This window comes from Acipenser ruthenus, chromosome 6 (assembly GCF_902713425.1).
Source record: "Acipenser ruthenus chromosome 6, fAciRut3.2 maternal haplotype, whole genome shotgun sequence".
Classification (NCBI taxonomy): domain Eukaryota; kingdom Metazoa; phylum Chordata; class Actinopteri; order Acipenseriformes; family Acipenseridae; genus Acipenser; species Acipenser ruthenus.
The window spans coordinates 30,649,652-30,673,357 of record NC_081194.1 but is presented as its reverse complement, the minus strand read 5'-3'; the positions used below and the strand labels follow the sequence as shown (position 1 = coordinate 30,673,357).

Genomic DNA, 23,706 nt, shown 5'->3' with positions numbered 1-23,706 from the left:
CAGTCATGGCAGTGACACGGAGAGGTGGGGAAGAGGGTGTGTTGGCTTTCCCTCTCTCTGAGTGGCTGAGAGGCGGGCCTTGGGGGATTGCTGACCATATAAGATAACTCTAAGACGAAAACAAGCCATCTGGTGGAAGCTCTGCTGCCGGACCGAGCACGGCCAGAGAAGAACGAGCACAACAATAAATTAATTAAAAAGAAAAGGAATTTTTAGTAGCGGGGAAAAATTTGGCAGAACCCCGAACAGTATCAACAGGTTGAGGAAACGGGTGAGCGTAGGACGGACACCCGGGCTGTGTGGATAGCAACGATCGGGGTAACGCTGCCGAGTGCAGCACCTTTATTTTGTAGTTTTATTACTGTGTTTTATTTTCCCTTTTGTTTTCGCCTTTTGTTTTCATTATTATTTTGAGCACTTGTATGTGCACTGGACTGTATACCGGTATCGGTAACCCTGTGGTCCTGATTACTGTTGTTAGTATTCAGGCCACGGACAACAGCGCCCTCTGTGGGTGAAAATAAAACAGTGCGCCTGAGCGGCGTTACAAATAAAGTTCTGTCTTCTCTGTGTCAGTGAATTGCCCACCACCCTTCCACAGGACACTACTGAAGCATTTTTACAAACATCAAACATAATAGCCTGATTACAATTGCTCAATCTATAAAAATTCAAACGACCAGTGAGAGATGAAAAAGCGGTTTCATGTTGAAAATGTATATTTCTTTTAAAACTGCACCACACTTAGACATTAGCTGTTGCATTGTAATATTTTGATGGTAAAGCATTGCTCGCCTGACTATTTGTATGAGTTATTTAAAGGATAAAGTGACATATAAAGAATAAAACACTTTAACCATCCATATTTAAAACTGCCTGGGGAGCAATTCATGTTCCACTCATGTAGATAAAAAAGGCCTTAGTCTAAATGCTTCTTAAAATTCTGTATGAATTCCTTCAGTAGTCACTCTTCGTGATATATAGTTGACATTTAGCTTTTTTTTTAAATGAGATTGGCGATGGAATCTGTAGTGTGCTGTGATTCAATTGCACTAATCTAACTGTTCATATGCTTTCCTTTTTCAAATCCCAATCCTCAGTGCCACACTAAATGTTAGACTGTAAAATTAATTTAGCATGCTTCAGTTATGAGTTTCACAAAAGAAATAGTTTGCTGCTGTACAAATATAGTATGTAATTTGACTATTTAAGTGAAGATACAAATTAAGTAGCCCCTAACACCTGCATCACAGAAACACTCACTGAAACTGTAAAGAAATAGCCACCTAAAACTGTTATTCAAAGACACAGTTAGCACTCACATATCTGACCCTATAAAATTTTGACTTCAGTGATGGTTAAAAGAGTATGACGCATATATGATTATTTCATTTTGGCCTCTTCCAAAGCTTTTTTCAGGGAACACAAAAAAGATATAATGTCAAAAATACATAGCTGAAAAGGCTGTGTTTTAAAAAAAGTAGTATTTTAATTCAGAATTATTTGATTCTGAAAATATCACTTGCCAAAAGCGACGACACGTGGACTGTAATAAAGTACATACTTTTGGGTATGTAACATTCCCCATTAATGGCCCAACAGAAAAATGAAATCAAAATGTTACCCATGAACAGAACGACGTAAAACATACAGGGCAATGCAATTTAGCAAAAGATTAAAAACAAAAAAAAAACCATATATATATATATGCTCATGCTCATAGTAGTGTTACAGTACTGTCAAGATCAATCTAATAGAAATGCAGAATTACTGAGGTAGACTTTTGTGCAGACTGTAGGAAATAGGGATTAGACTAGCTTCCTCCTAGAAGTTCAAAATAGATGTTTCATGCTAAGGATAATATGTTGTCTGGACGCCAAAAATGAAAGCCTTTTTAAAGGTGAAACTTTACCGAGTTACATGTTTATACAGAGGCTAGTTCCTGAAAGCAATGTTTTATAGGATATGGAACTTTTTAAAAATGTCATGTGATGTTGTGGCAAGCTGGTATCAAGGGATTTGGAGGCCTGTGTCCTTATAGTTTAAACAACCTTCTGGAAATACAAACTTCTTTGTGATACAGTCAACAGAAGGACACACTATGGAAGAATGTAGTAAATAGACACCAAGAGATTATTGGTAGTGTAAAACTTAACATGTTGCAAACTTTGCACAACAGGGTGAAGATATGTGGGTAACGTGTATATCCCCTCCAAGGCATGCAGAACCTATCAGAAGTCTTCATACCATGAAAAAGCAGGTCCCTACCATATATATTTAGAGAATGTAAAATACAATTTTGTAATCAATTCCAATACATAATTAATCAGAAACAGACAAGGGTGTGCCAAGATACAGATATTGTGAAAAAGTAGGTAAACCTTATAGCCACAACAACAATTCGATAAGCAGTCCTCAAAATATAGATGTATCTGTGACATATGTATTAATCAGTTACTTCCATATAGCCCCATTGCAGGGAATTTTCATCCAGCACAGGGGATAATGACAAATATCAGTAAAAAGGTGTTCCTTAACTTCATTTGACACCTTTTAGTATATGGCACAAACATACAGTAGAAAGCTGTTTTACATGCTCATGACACTCCACACCCAAGTGCATACCTCCCAACTACAAATTGAAAACAAATACGGCTCTAATCCCCAGAACTAAAAATATAAACAGCTTTGAAGTATTAGCTTTGAGTACTTCCATGAAATGTTGACAGTCTACAAGCCTCCCTCTAATAACAGCAGAGGTTACCACAAGAAAGACTGGCAGAAGGAGACTAATACTTCCCAGCTCTTGTAGAGAAAGGCAAAATTATAAAAATATGCCACTGAAATGAAGATATAACTGCAATGAAAGAAAAACACTGAGTGCTGTGACAGTTTGTTATGTACATAAATTGTTAGATCATACTGGCTATAATACAGAAACAACATATTTGGAGCAACAAATTTCATTTTTTTAACTAAAAACATTTTAAATTAAACGCAAACATGTCGCAAACCATGAGAGTTTGAAACATACTGCAGCTCACAAGAAAAATAAACTTACTAGCAATGACTTAATACTGATTGCACTTCAGCGAAATCTGCCTAACATCAGTAATAATATACATCAAGGGTTGTAATATATCCTTATTACGTATAATCTATTCAAATACAAGCCACTTTTGACAGAGATGTGAACAACCCAAATGTAATGTGTGAAATGAGAATATTGTCCGACATCATCAAAAAGACGCAGAAAACAGGTTTTTATTCGTTTTTTCTCCGGAAAAAGCTGAGAAAACCATTCAATGGCCGAGTGGGAGCGACAGGAGCCGAGACAAGCCGAAAAAAATAAAATAAATAAGGGCGTATCTCATGAATAGTCATACTTGCCCCTGGCATCAGATAAGGGCGGTCATAAGTAAACAAGCTGGCTCTTATTGAATCAGCGCACAGAGAATATCACAGACATTTGCAGAGCTTTTTTCAGATGTTATAGTAATAAAATAATGACTTGGATCGCATTATTGAGGAGTTTGGTGATAAAACGAGTGATCAGGAGATGATTGATCGGTATGTACGACTATTATTATTATTATTATTTATTTCTTAGCATATGTGAAAGCAATAGCAAACGAAAGGGTGGGGCGGGGCTGGAGATGCCTAGTGAGTGCTTTGTTGATATGCAGGGCTTTTTAAACCCATTTGACTGTGTAAAAAAATACTTTTAAACAGCGCGTCTAAAATTAACTGCGAGTGTGAAAAAAAAATGGACCTGACGCGCCTGACACACACTTAATAAATGGACTGCAAAGGGTTAAAGATGGGTGACAAAATGGTCCACATTCGTTGCTACTTCATTACATTATGAGCTATAATAAGTGTTAATGCATTGCTGTACATGGCTTACAGACTTAAAAAGCTAGTGATTGAGTTTAGATTGAAATCCAGAAATGTTGTTTCTTACCAAACCACTGTTTTTTTTTTTTTTTTAAACTGACCATAACAGCCACTGCTGGACACATAACAAAAACTGCTCACTGAAATGAAGGAACTACTTTGTAATTTGAATGTTAAATGCTTAGTATGTTGACACCTCTGACTGAGTTAACTGCAATACTCATTCTAGAAGTAACAAATGAGCAGCCTGTCACTTAAATGTCTTTATACAGACAGATGCCACTTCGAATCAAGGCCTTAAAAAAGAAGGGCTTAATCACAGAATCTAATTATACAAATAAAAGCAGCTATGTTTAGTTAAGCTCCCCTGCTGCCAGGGAAACACACTTGCATCATGTTTCAGCTCACTCGTCTATCCAGTAGCAGCAGGTTCAGAAAGATTAGAGCAACCAAAGTAATGCTTTTGCTATCTGGAGAATGCCAACACATATATGTAATCATTTTTAATCAGTGAATTTTTTAGCAGATACAGTACAGCGATGACATTTTTGTGGACACATTTACATTCCCTACACCCAATTCTTTACCTGCAGCTATTTGGCTATTTAAACCATGATCTGTCAACTGAATTGCAATGTGAAATGTATATACAGTGCAGTCCGTTTATAAGAATCACATCCGTCCCGGGTGTTTTGATTCTTAAAAGAGGACCGATATGATTACTGTGGTGCAGAATCAAACTTAGTATGAGAATGATAAGAGCTTGTTCCCTGGCTGCAGTGTAATGGGTTGACCACTAGACGTCATGAGTTCCCGCATGTATGCACGCCCACGAAAAATCCACTGCTGCTTTCCTTAATGAATTATGAATAATAGTCAATTGTTTAACTGCTTGTTAAAGTTAATGACACCTCGATAGAAATGGCTTAGCCGATAGCTTTGTGATGGAGGTATAGAGGCGTAAAGAAACAGAAGTAACAAAAAGAAACCAAAACCCGAGTACGAGATCTAGTGTTTGTTCCACACAAAGTACTGTTAAGTTAGCACTCCAGCTGAGAGCTAGGTTTATTTTTTGTATTTTATTAGTGGTTGTTTTGCCACCACAGTGTAAGAAAAATAAAACCAACACCGGTTTAAAACTGTAAATTAAGACTCCAGCCTGATCATTTACACTGTCCTCGGCCACTCTGTCGCATTGCAATTAGCAAAAGCGTGCCATCAGCAGTTTAAATACAGTATACAAACGTCAATGCTGCTCAGTCATTGAGGACAATACATCAAAACAACCCTCGTGGGTAAGCAGCTTGTTACATGATCACGGTTATGTTTACTCAAGCTGCAGAATCCTATTTTACTACAGTATACTTGAGAAGCAATTGTCTCGTGAGGGTGCCTAGTTTAACTGCCGTGCAGTGTTACGTGTAATGGCCTTTGAATTAAAATGACATTACAGTACAGCATTTTATTGTCAGGACTACCACTGCATTTAAGCATCCGTGGCTTACTTGTTTTCTGTTGCAATGCAAATCTCACAGTTTTTACAATCTCACTCCCTCTACATGCATATCACACAAACTGCTGTACTCAGTATGTATTCGATGAATGTGTATTCACTTTATTGAAACTAATTTTCACTAACAGGGAACACACAAAAAAACATACCTGCACAATGCAGTGGCTCAGTCACGTTTGATTACAATCAATGCAGTTTTTCCTGCATCATTGCACTATCCCCGCTGTGTATGTGCCTAATCATGCGAGATGTGCTCAAAGTCAAATACAGCTTTTATTGGCTGTACACGTCACTGCACTTGATCAAGTACCGTATTACCTGTAGTCAGTTTGCCCCGAAATGATTCTAATAAGCGGATTGCTTGAGACTTACAAGCAGATTATTTTACATTGGTTGGTATAGGAATGATTTTGTCCCAGTTATTTTGATCACTATATGCGGTTGATTCTTATATCACTGATTCTGTACTGCACTGTACAAGGCTTCTGTTTCATAATGTATGTTTATCACTTTTTTCATTGTTTATTATTAGCCACTTTGAAGCTTTTGGTCATCCAAAAGTGAATTGGCAGATTCTTTATGGTGCGTTATATATCGAAATATTTTCAAATTGAAAAAAAAATACCAGACGTGAACAGCGGTATTAAGGTTTACATACTCTTATATGCTTGTTTTGCAATGCCCATGTACCATATTCCTTCGAATTCAAGACACACTTTTTAAACAATTGTTCCTTCTCAAAAATGGCCTTTGTCTTAAATTTGGGTACAGTACAGTGATGAGTTTATTTAAATCAGCAACAAAAGATTTGACTGCCCAAGCACACAAACAGCAACGTGACTGACTGCCGAATAAACACCAACAAAACTGCCCGATCTTGAATCACCCATGACATACAGGTAGTAATTTTCAAAGAAGCACAAACTGCCTCCATATGTCATTTTCTTATATGCGTAATTGAGGTTGTATCTTTGTAAATCATCTTTATTTGATTTATTTTTTCCTCAAATTGAGGGTGGAAAATTTGACCTGCATCCTAAATTCAAAAGCATACGGTATTTAAATAGTTTGTTAAAACGCTGATCTACTAGATGTTTCTTTAGTTGTATTCAAATTTTCTGACTGCGTTTTTTATAGTTATATAGGGAGGGCTGTCCACCAGAAGAAAACTAAGTGTTTCTATGAACAATTCCAGATTACATTTTTTTTATTATTATTGGTTAAAAACCTTAGGTATACATCAAGCTCAACTGTTTTTGCTATTTGGTAGTATTAATGGGCATATAGAGGCCAGTAACTGACACAACATTCTTGTTTTATGGCCAATTTTAGCCTAAAAGGCATAAGGCATAACTGATGTAACTTGGATCTAAGCATTTGCAAAGATAAAAATCCCCCACAGTTTCTAGGCACTGATGTTGTTATCTTTCAGAATGGTTGATACAAAATAATCTGATTTTTTTTTCCCCCACACATGCCCTGTTCTCTGTCAAACCTTAGTTAAAGAGAAAACAAAAGGGAATTCAAAAGCAAGGTTGCAGTGTGGAGAGTAAAACAATGACAGATTTACAGCTTCATTTGGTGGAAACACAACAATTTGAAAATCAAATTATCTTTCCCTGAACATTTCAAGGCAAGTTCTGGCAACTGAAGCAGGGTCCTGGTGCCTTTAAATGCATGTAAGCTGCAGCATTAACTTTCGTGTGGACCACCCTGTTGGTTTTAGAGACTGAAAGCCATTTTATTCCATACATCTTGTTATCTCCTTGTAAAACTGCTGAAAGTTTTAAGCTGTGCTTGAAAAGCTAGGCTGACATACTAATGACATAAGGAATATCTGCCTAATGTGTAATTTTACTGTAGAAAGATATTTAATATGGTTCAAAACTGATAAGTCATAAACTATGCAAACTTAAGGAGTACTCAGAAAGCCATCTACGTTTGCATGTTGCATGGTCATTGAATTGAATTGCTGTTTTAATTGTACTTCATTATTTGAGGACTGGTTTTGAGTGCAAATTTGAAATTATAAGAACATTCCTAGTTGATTGTACTACACTACAACCAGTGGATTACATAATCGAATTATAATGGCTTTGCCATCCCTTGACTTTTTGGCTTAGTTTCTATATTTATTTTAAAGCAGTAAAGTATGAAACATTTTGGCTAATACCTTTATCAGTGTTATAATATACTGTAGCTCCATCTCAATTATAGGGTTTTGTAAAGGATTATTATAACACGATTAGAGAATCGTGAATTTGCTTTATCAGTTTAAACAAAATGTAATTAACAGTTAAGGAATTTCCTACTATATATATATATAAAGTTCCTGAATAAACTACAGACTGATAAACACTACTGATCTCAAATTAAACTGCAGTAACCTGCAGTGAATGGATTTTTTAACAGCAGGAACTTCTAAAGATCAGTGACTCGTGATGGAATAACAAGATTCCCTGATGATCGCCCCTTGTTGAGGTTGCACTTGTGTTTAGGAAGTGTCATTAAACTAAGTGCAAACAAACTTCCTTAACCCTGTGGCCCTCGTGGCTATTTAAACTGCCAAGTAGCAATTGATAATTTTGAGATTCTCTTTAATTCATTGGTTTATATGGTAGACTGGATTGTGCAAAACACCAGCCTTGAATGTTAAAAAGAAACATCAATTAATTTGATGGTTTGCATGGGGGACCTGACTAAGCAAGCCAGCATTTATGTATGTTATAATCTTTTCATCTCTAGTATTGATTAATGCTGGGAGACACTGTGATCTCAAGCCTCAGACTGGCTTCTGTAAGAGTTATAAACAATTCATATGTAGCTACTTCATTACTTAATGTACTGTACATCTTGTACAGTACTAGTTTACTGCATGACAGCAAGAAATGTTGAACCAACTTTTTTGTTTGAGTACTTCAGATTTAAGATATTCTATGTATTTAAGAATTGTTTCATTAGTTTATTCGGCTCTTACAGTATATTAAACACATAACTCATTTGCATTATTCAGCTAAAATATGTATACTAAAGAATTTGAATACAGCACTACGTTATTCTATTTTTTGTTTTAAACAACTAATCTGTAGCTAAGCCGACATGCTTTTTTTTTTTAATGTACTACACTATTACGCTAGGTTGTCACACTAGATCCAGTGCCCAGGGAGGTTTAAAGAGATTGTAAATCGTGTCTGTGACATTCTGAAAACATATTTCTACTCAACAAAAAATAACTCAACATTATTTTTCTGCATAACAGTAGTAGTTTTATGAGATACAAAACAGTTACCACTCTGTAGTTCTGAACCTTGCCTTCCCCTCCCCCATTTCTGGTTCCCTTTCTAAAAGTTTACGTTTGTTTGTATTTTGGCTACAACAGAGTTCCAACTATAGGTATTTCGGATAAAAAGGGTTCAAATAAATATTTTCAGAGTGGTCCTTTAGCAAAAATAAATCAGCCAAAGGGTCTTTATAGAAGAGCCAGGGCCACCTAATGCACAGCTGTATGTTGCCAGCAATACAAAAAGAAACATGATCCTTAATGTCTGTGCACTAGATGGTGCTGCCTCTTCTACTCTTACTTCAACCACTCAGAATGAACGGCAATAAAAGTAAAACAAACTAAAAACAAAGCTACTAACTCTTAAATGTTTGAATGGTGATGTTATACAATTTGAGTTTACTGAATGCAAGCTAAAAATTACATTCTTCCTTGAAAAGTGGGACCCCTAAAAAAAAAAAAAAACTGCTTTAGAGCCATGCTGATTAGACAGAAAAAAAACTGCTTTAGAGCCATGCTGATTAGACAGAAAAAAACTGCTTTACAGCCATGCTGATTAGACAGAAATTGGTGTGTTAGGGTCCCAGAGGAACTCATCTGGTAAAAGCACAGCCTTGTGGCGTGCAGGGTAAGTCATACAGCACAGGTTCGCATCTTGGCTGTGTGAAGTTGCTGGTCTTCACTGGGGATTACGAAGGGAGCGTCACATTGGCTGTGGCGCTCCCGTGGGTTAGGGAGGCAAAACCGGCAGGAACCGCTTTTCCTCATCATGCTACAGCAAACCCTGCTGGCCAGGCATCTAGTTAGCTCAAAAGTGGACACCTGCCAGGCTGGCTTGTCCTCCAGAGGTCGGAAACTCACTGACATCCACATCTCGAGTTCCTGGGTGTAAAAGAGGAAGCTGGCTTGGTCGTGGGATCGGAGGATGCCCACTGAACAATCTCCTCAACTGTGTGGGGAATCGCTGCGGTGAGGGGAACTTTTTTTTTTTTGGACATTCCAAATCTGGTGTAAAATAATTGGGCACACTAAATTAAAAAATAATAATAATAAAGAAAAAAATGGTGCGTTTTCCCTTTTGTATCCATTTAAGCAATATCCATAAAAGAAAAGTGCTGCTGACTTATCTGGTTTTGTGTACTGTTGCTTTGATACATGCTGGGAAGCAGCTGAGCTTGGCTTGCTTTACAGGAGTCGCCCAGTTACAGTGCATTGGACAAGATGGAGCAAACAGTCTTGCCAGCACAATGCTCCCTTTGGAAAAAAAGTAATTTGGCCGCCCAGAAGTAGGGTAGAAAATGTCAACTAAGATTAACGGAAGTATAACAAGTTATAGTAGTATAGAATAGCAAAAAATTGAATTATTTCCAAACCTAAAAGCTCTTATTAGTCTTACAACGAGAAAGAGTCTAGCACATGGAATAAAAGTAACACTCAAACTTTGAAAAATTAGTAAACGGTGTTCAGCAATGTGTTAAAATAATTGTTCTGGGTGAATAAGTGACCATTTCTCAGTTATTGTCGCCTAATTCTTTCATAGAAGGTGTTAGTGGAAATCAGTTGGCAAGTCAGCCAGAGTGGTCCATCAAATCATTACTTTTTACATGGTTTCTTGTGAAATATCAGTTATTTTTGCAATCTTAAATATGGAAGCAGCCCTTACTATCAGCCCTTGATCAAGGTCTTTCAGATGTGCTGTCTTGCCCATCGTGACTATAGATTCAGTTTTCATATAATACTGAATACATGTCAGGAAAGCCATGTGCAAAACAAGGGTCAAGCAACGGATAACCTATTCTCTACACATGCCAGGTGTTCTTGCTGATTATAAATGTGTAGAAAACAGAATCACTGCCTGTACGGTTTTGTCCTATTGAAGCTCCCACACAAACATTAACCAGTTTTTAATTTTACAATCTTTATTTGGTCTTTGTGACTTCTGGATTCAAAGCTGATTATTTGTGTATTTAAAAATAAAATGTTGTAAATATATGCTTTTTTGACACAACTGCTAACTACTTAGCCTCCTGTATATATGGCACCACTGGTTAGCTCCCATAAGTAAATCCAGCAGTACAAAATAAAGTTTTTGTGTTTCAGATTAAAGGCCACACAGAATTGTAGAAGTGCTCCTTTTCTTTTCAGTATTTTAACTAGAGGCATAAGGAAAGATTAATATGAATAAATTCAAAGACAATCAGATCCTTTCTATAAATGTTGACACAGTATTATTTATATCCCATAAATACCTTCTTGACTGAAATATATCCCTGGAGTTTGGCTCTCAGCCAGTTCTATTCCTATTTACAGTATTTATATAGCAGACTTAGCCAAGGATAATATTTAAAGCAAAATATACCTCGGGGTATATAAAATATCTTCTAATTTGTTTTTACTCAAATCTGTATACTCACTTTTGAACTCGGAAAAGTAAATTAAGAATTATTTAGTGAAATAACTACTTATCATTTTATGTAAGGCTTTAAACATGTATGTCTATGTGGATGTATTTACTCTCAATCTGTGTAATTCATTAATAAAAGTCATAAATATAACTTTTTTTAGTGAAACCTGCAACATTTAATAGAGAAAAGTGTTAGGTACTGCATGCAAGCAATAAAAATGTGCATTATAAATATCATATGGGAGATACTGGGAGCTAGTGAAAATGAAGAAGGAATCTATCAAAAAGACCTAGGAGTTTATGTTGACTCAGAAATGTCTTCATCTAGACAATGCGGGGATGCTATAAAAAAAGGCCAACAAGATGCTCAGATATATTATGAAGTGTCAAATTTAAATCAAGGGAAGTAATGTTAAAACTTTACAATACATTAGTAAGACCTTATCTAGAATATTGTGTTCAGTTCTGGTCACCTCACTACAAAAAGGATATTACTGCTCTAGAAAGAATGCAAAGAAGAGCGACCAGAATTATCCCAGGTTTAAAAGGCATGTCGTATGCAGATGGCTAAAATAAATGAATCTATTCAGTCTTGAACAAAGAAGACTATGCGGTGATCTGATTCAAGCATTCAAAATTCTAAAAGGTATAGACAATGTCGACCCAGGGGACTTTTTCAACCTGAAAAAAGAAACAAGGACCAGGGGTCACAAATGGAGATTAGATAAAGGGGCATTCAGAACAGAAAATAGGAGGCACTTTTTTACACAGAGAATTGTGAGGGTCTGGAATCAACTCCCCAGTAATGTTGTTGAAGCTGACACCCTGGGATCCTTCAAGAAGCTGCCTGATGAGATCCTGGGATCAATAAGCTAATAACAACCAAACGAGCAAGTTGGGCCGAATGGCCTCCTCTCGTTTGTAAACTTTCTTATGTTCTTCTTATGTTCTTAACTTGGCTTGTTACAAACTATGAATGTAATTATTACTCAGTTATAATGGGTTAGATTTGTAAAGCATGTCTGTATTGTACTCATGTTTTGTTTTGGTTTTTTCAAACGATTACAGCACATGTTAATTTGAGAAAACTAGAGGACATCAATCATTTAGAATACCTTATACACAGCTGTTTGTTACTCAGTTTGCAACATTAAGATGGGTGGTTCTTTCACAAAACATCAGTAAATTAAAGACTGGAGTAAATGTTTTGTAAATATGCTCCTTTGCCTCCTTTTTCATACCGAGTGAAACTAGTAACACTATGAATTGCCTGATTATATCTACAGTGGGGCTAATGTAAATAAATAAGACACCTTAGGTCATTGAAAATATTGATGAAAGTCATTTACAACCACCATAGAAAGAGTGGTCCTCTTTGCCCCTCTTTACTAAATGTTTCAAACGCTGCACCGCTTGAACAGTTTCCTCCACCACTATTTCAAAATGTATTTAAATAGACTTTTGGAAAATTACTCTGTGGCAAAGCCAAAAGTGTCTGAACAAGATTGCAATAAAATACTGAGTGTTAAGACTACCAGGCACACTGTTAATATTATCTAATTCAAAACACCTGCAGGGAATGGTACTGGTACTGGCTTAAGCAAATATTTGACTACGTGCACACTCATAGGTATGGACTATTGATTTATGGATATTCTGCCAGGTTTGTTTCAAACCTGCCAGTTATCTGAAAAAGGATATGCTGTGTTTGTATACCGTTGTACTTGAAGAAGCACATGAGACACAACAATCGTTCTTATCAAAACATAAATAAACAAGCTGGAAAACACAACAGTACACTGTGGGGCAGTCGCATACTTCTTACAGCTTTCAGCAACTGCACACAGAGCCAGCGGCACCAGTCACAACTTCTTGCCCTAAAAATAACATGTGTAATAAGACACTTAAGTGTATAGTTACCAAATTCGTACTGATAACATTATTTTCATCTAGATACAGTATCTAAGAGCATTTTAAAAAGTGTTTTGGGATAAAAACAGATCGGCAAGGAATCGTTCAACAGTTAAAAAAAAAAGAAAAAAGAAAACACGGCGCTAGTAACACTATGGTCAATATAAGTTGACTGAAATATATGCAAAAACATTACAGGCAGTGCATTTTTTCCCACGAACCCAATTTAAAATGTAACTACTGAAAATGCCGCAAAAAGACAACAATGTTTTCGGAAGACTGTGCTTAATATAAACCCCTTAACATAAAATAAATGTATGGGCAAACCCTAAGTCCAAAACAAGTAAAACTCGTAATACTAATAGTGTGGGCTTCCACATCCATTTGGACTGTGTTACATGTGGTCGGTTTACCCAACGCAGCTGCGGGCTGGTCTCAGGAAAAAAAAGAAATAAAACCACTCTAACCTACACTGTAAACGTAATTTGGAATGTTACATGGAAAAGTCTACAATAACTTATTGTACTGCGATAGTCTTCGGCTCAGAAATTGAAGGGCTATTTTAATTTCAATTTTAAATTCCTAATGACACTTACATTTTCATAGGCATTGTTTATACCGTATATGTGACTATTAATATGCATTGTAAAATAATTCATTTGCAAGACGAAACAATAAATGAGGCGATTAAGAAACAAAATACAGAAGCACGGAAGCGAGAAGCAAACAGTTTATACACAATCTGTTTGTGGTTCAAGCGCTTGCAATGTACGAGTCACTGGCAACTTACTTTCAGATGAATAAAGGGGAAACATGTCTATCTTGTAAACCTCCTTAGCATAATACTCCTCCTCGCTCCTTTCCCTTTCGCAAGTCGCAGCCCTCTCGTTGGCTTTCTCCAGCAGCAGGTCTCTGGTGCTGTTATAGATGGCGATAACCTCCTGAGACACTTCCTCGGGCTCAGGGTAGTGTTCAGGTGGGCTAGTGAGCTTCAATTTGCTCAGGATCTGCCCCCTTATTGCCTCGATCCGCTTCTTCATGAACTGGTCCATGTCCAAGGTACTGCAGGTAGACAAGCTAATAGCCACCGTGGCTAAATCCAGCGTTAGGACAATGGTCAAAAAATAGTAGTTCATCTTTAAATCTAACGTTTAACCCTTTTGCTTTTAAAAGGGTATATATAAAAAACAGTATGAAACAATATATTATATTTTTAAACGATTATAAAGTATGTTAAACCTCTATTTAAATATATATATATATATATATATACATGGGTTATAAAAAGATCAATATTATATATGTTCCATCAGTTTAATATATCGTTATGTTTATTTTTTTATTTCAATAAAGTAATACATTTACAAAACAGCTTCCTAAAATCGTAGTCTAAATAGGTGACCAATTTGCTGTCAGCGCTTAAAAAAAAAGAAATATTAAAAAAACAGAAAAAAGACGCCGCAAAATCAATACTAATAAAAAGGAATATTGCAATTCGGTGCCGTAAAGTTTTCAAAAGCAAATGTAAACGTACTCCTCTGCAGTAAGATCCCTGCAGGCTGCACACACCTCCACTGTATCAAGATTTGTAAAAAAAATTGAAATCGTTTCAGTCTCGGTCCTCCACCTCTCACAATTCCGTCTTTCAAACTTTGCAGTCAGAATGCCCCAATATGCTATGCATGGAGACAATTGATTGCCTCTTTGACCTGTTACTTTTCTTAATTTCAGAATAATCGATTGTGTAAAAACATGCCCGTTTTCTTCACCTCAACTTCAGACCGTTATTACTCTCATCTATACCCCCTGCTCTCTGAGACTAGATTCTGGCAAAGTTTGCCAGCAGATAACATCACGCTCTCGCAAGGGCAGGGGAGTGAGATTTATAAGGGTTCTCTTTACCACGTGCTTGCCTCCAACCAAGTGACGTTGCGGTCCACATTCAGATTGAGGATTCCTCAGTTTGTTACCGGGTAGGTTATTAATATTACAGGGTGCCAGGGAAAGCTAAGGATAAAAAGGGAGCTGTAACCGGGTCCTAGTGCCTGAAATGTATTTCCCTTGCATACAAACGATGTGTATCTTTTGTTTCAACATGTGATCCTACCAGTAAATTGATGATGGCACATATGGAAATATGTACAAGTGTAATTTATAGACAAATTTTATTATTATTATTTTTTACTGCAACTGCATGTAATCTTTATTACCCCATAATCGGATACAATACTGGGTGATGGTTATAAGCAAATGCACAATTATGCCAGTGCAGTTTATCACACACCTAGAACTGTATTATTTAGGCTATTTGTATCCCCTGCCAGGGATAGATGTATTAAATTGTTTATCTCTATTTGTGGAGTTGCAGCCTGGCTCTGGTGAGGATGTGATATGATAAAATATACTGAATTCAGCATATGCTAAATATGCATATCCGGGGTGGGATCTACCAGCATTCACGAGAAAGTTAATCATAAAGTTAAAAATAAAAAATAAATTCACATTGCACAACTTCTATAATTTTTCCCTTTCATAGAATGATGCAAAATCAACTTGATGGAGTCAATTATGGTTAGATATACCTTAGGATCCAGCTTTTAAGACCACAAAAGGGAGTTTACTGTAAATGAAATACAAAATAAATAACATCTGTTTTCAACAATAGCATTTATGACAAGGACTATAAATAACATGTGTTCTGAAACACATCATTAAACAGTTAAGCAATCCCCTCTCTGGGAACGTCTTCTCTACTGGCAACAATTAAGAACTAAAGGACTTGGATAGAAAGCTGTAAATAATACCTTACCCACGAGTGAACTTCAACCCACAAACTTTCAGACGGTAATATATATATATATAACTATACACACACAGTATATACTGCAAGGATATTTCGTTTTTGCTTGCAACTTTTTGAAATACATTTATAAATAAATAAATAAAAATAGTAGCCATGATTCCTGGCAGAAACATAGTTACTGTCAATAAAGATATGTGACTGAACTTTAAAAACAATACTAATATATGCATAATAATCATGGATAAAAGTAATGTTTTACAAGAAGCTGATTACACTGAGAATTTACCACAGAGAGCGAGGAGAGTGAGTGAGAGAGAGCAGGACCCAGAACCAGAACCAGAGCCACACACAGACAGACTGACCGAGATCACAAGAGAGATCTGGACTGTGTTTGAAGTCATATATATAGACAGACACATCTGGAAGCACAATGGATCTAATCAAGGACTTAACACTAAAATGTAATCTTGCACCATTTTATTTTTTTTGTTTGAAAGGAAAAACAGATTTTTAAAATTACAGAGGAAAAAAAAGCAAATTAATAGGTTCATTATAAGAATTAAAGGTTTGTCTAAAGGTGTTTGTTATGAGTTTTGTAACATTAAGTTTGATTTTCTGTTCACAAAAAAATTCTAGGTAAAGAGAAAGCCTAATCTAGAGAGAGAATATATATATATAGAGAGAGAATATATATATATATATATAGAGAGAGAGAGAGAGAGAGAGAGAGATTCATCAAGGCCAAATTAACTGAAGTATGAAATGAGCAATTATAGCTGAAAACTTTCACCATGGACAATTTAAGAAAACAGCTGCTTATATCTAAGCACCTTGCACATAAGGCCTAAAAATGGCACTTAGACTGTGGTAATGCCTTCTGGGCTTGGTATTACTACTTATTTATAAGTCTATTCTTAAGCTTTTCGAAAGCTCAGGAATAATAATAGTTTTGTGAATGTAGTTTCAATACATTTGAGTACTGACATATCAAGAGAACAGATACAAAAACCATTAGTGTCAGAAATAACCTTCAAACTTGATCTGCATTTCTTGATGGTATTCACTTAACAGCTTTCAAGCCAATCTGTGGAGCAGCCATATCATTTACCCAATCAATGTATCTGAGTGATATGTAGAGGAGTTGAGGACAATATTTATTTTATTTTTTTATTTATTTATTTTACCACCGCAGTCTGAGGTGCCAGCACTGACCGACAACTTGAAATACGTGTGCACTCACCAGAAATTCAAAAATGAACTTCCATTCATCACCTGTGACAGACTCTCAAAACCTCCAACTCTGAAACACTCATCACCATTTTACCATTGTACGCATATTCTTTCAGTAAATCAATATTAACACTGACAGATTGATAGATCTGATAAATAAAAACATAAGATATATATTATTGCCACTACCTTAAGATCAATGAGATGGCATATTATACAAACTTTTAAAGAATGAAGTCCCAACAGTTATTTTATTAGTTCACAAGTAATTGGAGTAACAAAACTAGTTTATATATGAATTATAAATATTAGTGCTACATCACAATAAAATTCCATGTATGTTCCATACAATGGTTATTGGTAATACGTGAAAAAAAAGTCTAAGTACATAACATTGTTTAAAATATACTGAATGGCTTAAGACCATATTAAGCACCTAAAAAATGTTAACTAACTAAATGCAATGCAATTCTTTAAATCACTATTTATTCATAGAACAGCAGAACTGTGGACAGTGTTTAAGAAAGTGAACACTGATGGTCTAACATTCTTTCATGACAGGATGTGCTAATCACTTGAGAAATGGTTCATTTACATTACAGAGAGAAGTGTGATAGATCAACATGCTTTACAACTTCTGTCTTTTTCAAATGATAAGGTATTTGGCAAATATTTCCACATAACAAAATGTGAGTCAACGCAAGAGCCTCTCTGTAAAAGAGCTGCAGGCATTCTTTCTTACAAATGTGGACTTAAGAAAAGCTGCAGGTCACTCCTCACAAAACGGCAATCTCTAAGGCAACATGTTTTTAGATGGGAGGTCACTTATTCCAACCTTCTTCTTAGGATACTTCTTTACTTCTTGAATTACATTAGATGTACATTTGAAAAGAGTGATTATAAATATTAATTTGTAAAACAGCTGTAATTTCAAATTTTTCTTAATGTATATAGTATATACACTATTTCTAAAGAAAAATATTGAAGCATCTTATTAAATAGTTAAAACTTTTTTTTTTTTTTTAAACTTATTTTTCAGGCAATGCCTGTGCCACCATGTTAAATCCCTTCCCCAGAAACAACACTTCTTCACTTTTACTAAGAGTCAAACATTGTAATTCTCTCGTCAAAAACCCCAGCACAATTCAATTCACTGGCAATGTTCCATAGTATACTAAACTGTAAGTTTACATGCACCTGTACACAAATGTCATTATAATCTTGCATTGGCAATGTTAACACAATAAATGTGTGCCATTTTTTTACTTAAAAAAAACCAAAAACATTTGGCAACACAGTGTAAAGAACATTTGAACTCAAAAGCTCAAACTGGATTATCTCTGCACAATCAAGCCTTTGTTAAAGTCCACACATTCACAGAACGAGAAACGTTTTCATATATACAAGAAAAATGATCTTGTAATTTATCAGATGCACAAAACTCAGTCAGAATCGCTGTTGTCTTCTTCCCCCTGAGCCTCTCCTGCCTCCCCTCCATCGCTTTCTTTATCCCAGTCTTTCATGGTAGCTCCCATCATGAAATCATCACGTAGAATGTTCCAGGAAGGCTTGTCTTCTGATTTTACTACAACCTAAAAACAAACAAATACATGGCAGTTGGTTAGGATATAAAACAAACCATTGTGCACAGGATATTTAGAAGACTTAATAAAATCTTTCTGGAAGTCAATTTAGTATTTCTACTTGCTCATCACAGCAAAAGCCCTTGATTTGGCTGATAGCTTTGCTACCAAAGCTGACTGAGGGACGCACTGCACATATCTTGAACACAAGGAGTCAAACTCGGCTGTGCTGGCACCAATTCATTTTTCAGTGGTCCACCAGTTATGGAGGAAGCAATCTTGTATAACATTTCCTATATTTTGTGTTTATAACTACAGGCATCCGGCAACAGAGAATGAAATCAGCCACATTCTCCTTGCTCATTAAATGGGTTCCCAAAGACATTCTGTTTAAACAAGGCCAAGAGCCACTGTTTATGGGGATTCAACAAAGCTGTAGCTCTAGAAAACTAACACAAGCGAGGCAGCAGCACCCCCTAGTGGTTTAGCACATAAACTGCAATTGAGAAATTCTATTCAATTCTATAGGAAATTAGAAAGATGTGAAAGGTGGGCATGAAATTATTTAGAAAGAACAAAGTGGTGGCTCTGAGGGCTATTCTGAAAATCATATATCCCTTGTAGCTTGTGATGGTGACAGGTATTCACTTTTGCTTTTGTAGTACAAACACTATTTTATTAAGTTTAATAATACTGTATCAATTATTACATTTTTAATGCACTGCAATGTATGCATTTATGCAGTCACATGAAGTAATCCATTAGACCTACATACAGTAAACTGTGTGTGTTTTTACACCTATTCAGCAACAAAGCAGAAGAAACTTCACAAAGGGTAGAATAGTGGGTGCCCATGCAACCAGCTGATCCCTCATCACAGTGCCATCAAGTCTTCCGGGAGTTCCTGGAATGGAAACATTTGCAGAAAGCCATTCCAGGAAAGCACAACGGGTCATAAGCAAGACAAGATGGACTGAATCTGCAGACTTGAGCAACGTATTGTGACAAGGAACACACGTGCTAAAGTGGACCAAATTAAGAGAAACCTTTATAACGGGACAAGACACAGCTGTTTCCACTTGAACAGTATGCTGGGAGCTACACATTGTGGGATTCGGTAGCAGGTCACAATAATCAGTGTCTAAAAAACAAATCCCTTTTTATTTAATCAATATGTACTCTACTTCCTCTTATTACATATTTCTATTAAAAATGACTTGAAGCAATCTATACCAGTGTTTTTTTTTGTTACACTAATTCTTTGTACTCAATCAGGCTGTAGTTCTACGACCTTCCACTCAAAAGAATGTATAATTCCGAACAAGCTCAATTTTGTGCGCTGTAACATATTTCTTACATTTAAATTTGTATGGACATACAATTCATTTAAAGAAAAAGTGTTTACTTATCAGAAATATTTATTTTTGTATGCTGATGTGACTGTCTTTGTATCAGAGATGTCTTTAACCTACAGCTTTATAAATGAAAACTGTGTAATTCACAAAACAAGAACTTCACATAATATTCATACACTTAAAATACTTTTGCTTTGAGAGCATTCCTCTCTGTTGAACGAGGAGTATATTCATAACATTTTGATACACTTTCAGAATCCAGTATTATCTGCTTGGTAGATACACATTTTGTTCTGCAGCTAGGACACAAAGATGCTGGTAGTCACATTACCACTTGCAATGATTTAGTTTGGGATTGCACTGATGATACAGATATGTCAATCCATTCATACAGCCTAAACTTGCTGGTATTTGGAAGGCCAAGGTTATGCAGCAGTAGCAAGGTAACAGATATAACCACCTCAATGCATAGCTGTTTATTGTTTGGTTTACCTGTATTTGTGTTTTATATTTATTATTCTAATCTGAATTATTGGTAGGCTTATGTTCACCTACTCGGGGGTGTGGAATTTTTGAAAAAAACTTCTTGTCCAACGGACAAAATGCCCCTCCCCTCCCCGTTGCACAAAACTTGTAGGATTTTGCTTTTGTTCAACAGTGAACACAATCAATCAATTAGTGATTAATAACCATTTTTCTTCATGAAATTTAAGATAAAAAGTGGCAGTGGCAGCATTATCACTGGCACTAGGTTTACACAGCTCATTTTCAGTTTGTTTTTTATCCTGGCTTTTTTTCTTGAACCCAAAGATGAAGAGACTTAGACTTTGTTAAAACTAATTATTTCCTCATGATTTATTTAAACGTGATCTGTTATTATAGAGCACCTTTCTACCTCGCGCAGAAAAAAAAAACACGCAGCTGCCTTAGTTTCATGATGTATCACTTTAAATAATAAACCACGCAGCCTTATAAAGACACATGGGAATACGAACCACTCTCATTACAGCCAGTCTGTAGTTTTTATAGGACACTGTATAAAAAGCTTTGCTGGAGAGAAGGACACATCTTGTGTCAGTTGGAGACCCTCTGAGCTTCATATCTATGGGAGCATCAGTTTGGTGTAGAATATATCGTCAGATAAAATGTCAAAAATACTGTGCCCTATATTTTTCTTCACTAGGCTTCCGAATGACAGATAGGCAATCAATAAATGGTATCTGTCTTTCTACAACAGGCAAGCTTTTTCCACACCAATGCCAAAAAAAAGAAAGCGAGATAATATGCACTGATGACAACTTTCATACTTTTCATAATATCTACGGTAAATGTGTTATTTTACAAACACGGCACAAAGGTACTGTAATTACTCAGATGCAGTGTTTAAAAGTTAGTAAAATGACAACATGTAAATATGTAACTATGTGGACATCCTCACTTCAACACAGCATGTTAACCTTTATATATGTGTTAGTGTATTTTTTAATAACCGAAAATAACCAATATTGCCAAATAATCATACACCCCTGAACTAAACAAAAAATGAAAACCAAAAAAGTCAAGCCATATATATATATATATATATATATATATATATATTAGGGCTGTCAAGCAATTCAAAAAATTAATTTTAGTTTATCTCGCATATTAAACTGATACAATTACTACATCCATCTAATTTAAATTTGTTTTATTACTGATGCTATTATTACTATCCTTAACTGTACATAAATAATTGAGAACATACAAATACAACCAACACAATAAAAGGTGTGGTTCAAGCTTGATCAGCAGCATACTGAGATCAGAAAACAGAATAAAATAGGATATCTATTTTTAAATGTGATTGTGGACTGAAATAAATAAACACTAACAGCAAAGTCTGACGCAGTATTGTAAACATAACACATTAGCCTACACTAAACAACTGTACAATGTACTATCCTTATACACATTAGTCTATTAATAACCAGGGCTTATTTCACATAACTAACATCTATTGAAAACTAAACAAGCAAAACTGGAATGTTCCCAGGCCCATCTACTTCAGAATCTTCATATCAGTGTGAAGAAGTTCATAATTCAGAGGAAAGTCTTCTCCTTCTAGCATTCATTCCATCAACATCTTCTACAAAAATGTTTTCTACCGTATTTCTTTTGGATCAGTAAGCGTTCTGGGTCTTGCAAAATGACTTAGAAACCCCTCTGGTAAAGAATTGCTCTTTGATGCCATGGTCTACGGTAATCTCGAGTAAACACTGCAACCGTACATACTGAAATGCTGCACTGCGTCCAAAAACTCAACTCTATTGGTTAGGGGCTTAAGTGAAATGCATTTTGATTGGTTTGTCATGCCTGAAGTCTGTCACACAGATATTTCACTACAGTAAACGTTTTGCTTATTTATAAACATTTTGAGTGATTAGTATGCTGTCAGGTAATTCTTTGTACTTGTAGAATGCATTGTGGTCACTGAATCGCACGGCAGAAAAAAAAAAAACATTGCTAAAAAATAAACTAAAAATATAGATCTTTAACTACAGACTGGACTAACTGTTGTTTGTTTGATTGTCTGAAGTCTGACGAAGGTTTTTATGGTAATTTGAAAAAAATTAACACACTTGTCACAGCGCTGTGTGCAATTGCGTCATCTGAAATTATAATAACCCTTTATTTAATATTCTAATAAATTACAGCATCATTTAGAAAACAGGTTTTGCAGACCCCGATCAGCACCAGACAGTGCCGCACCTGTGGAATAAAGATGGAGACTGCTTTTTGACAGCAAGAACCCCTTCTTAAAAGGTTTTTATTTGAGATGACAACATTTTCAAAAGAAATCATACTGAGAGCTCCACTGGGCTACTGAGCCTCATTTTAAAACACTGTCTGATTGTTTAGATAGTAAGTCAAGTGAAATTAAAGTAGTTCTATGAAATTACACACATATAAAGAAAGAAACCATAATGAGAGCTCATTTAAAAAAAAAATCACAATTTAGATTTAGAAACATACAAATCACCTATATTTATTTTTGCAGGGCTTGCTGCTGTGGCATTTAGAATTGCACCGAGCGCCCTGACGCACACAGAAGCACTTCTTTGTTTGACAAAAATGAAGCCTTGCATAGGCCCAGAATCAGCCTTGCTTAGCCCCAGAAGCAGCTGCTGCTGCTGTATAAAAAGAATGTTTGTTTTCTTTGGGTACTTCATCCAAATTAGGAAAAAACTATTGGAAAATTGAAATTCAATTAGACTGTAAAGGTACTCCAGAGATCCTCCAGCAGACTGAACGAAGACGCTGTCTCTTCTTTTATGTTTCACGGTTTACTTGTTTGGTATTTTACATTTCACAATTTGATTATATCGCTTTACACAAAGACAGAAGATTATGTAACTTCTTTTGCGTTTCGCTCTTTGCTTGTTTGACATTTTACATTTCGCAATTTGATCAAAATAATTTGCTCAAATAACCTTTAATTTCGTTCTTTGATAATTATTAACTCAAACATCTTTGCTGCATGTACTTGTATCCAGTATGGTGTTAAAGTTGTTCCCACATCTTCCCGACCCCAAATTTAATTAAAAAATTTGCTATGCATCCATGAATTCTATTTCCTAAAATTAAAAAAATGTTTAAAATCACAAAAATGCTTTGTATTGGGAATAAAAATCTTTCAAGTGAGGTTATCTCACCATTTCAAGTGAATTTAAGTCTGAGATAGAACTAG

The 23,706-nt window shown here is 35.7% G+C and overlaps 2 protein-coding genes across 2 annotated transcripts in view; both read right to left on the bottom strand.

The window, feature by feature from the left end:
* Positions 1 to 14,876, bottom strand: part of LOC117410435 (transforming growth factor beta-2 proprotein-like) — a 50,676-nt gene extending 35,800 nt beyond the window's left edge. The window contains exon 1 of the mRNA XM_034016981.3: positions 13,796 to 14,876. Within this exon, the coding sequence (XP_033872872.3) occupies positions 13,796 to 14,141 (346 nt within the window). The 5' untranslated portion in view covers positions 14,142 to 14,876. The remainder of the gene's footprint in view (positions 1 to 13,795) is intronic.
* Positions 14,877 to 17,270: 2,394 nt separating this feature from the next.
* LOC117410671 (RRP15-like protein) overlaps positions 17,271 to 23,706 on the bottom strand; it is a 31,062-nt gene continuing 24,626 nt past the window's right edge. Inside the window, exon 5 of the mRNA XM_034017393.3 lies at positions 17,271 to 18,630. Coding sequence (XP_033873284.3) covers positions 18,481 to 18,630 — 150 coding nt within the window. The 3' untranslated portion in view covers positions 17,271 to 18,480. The remainder of the gene's footprint in view (positions 18,631 to 23,706) is intronic.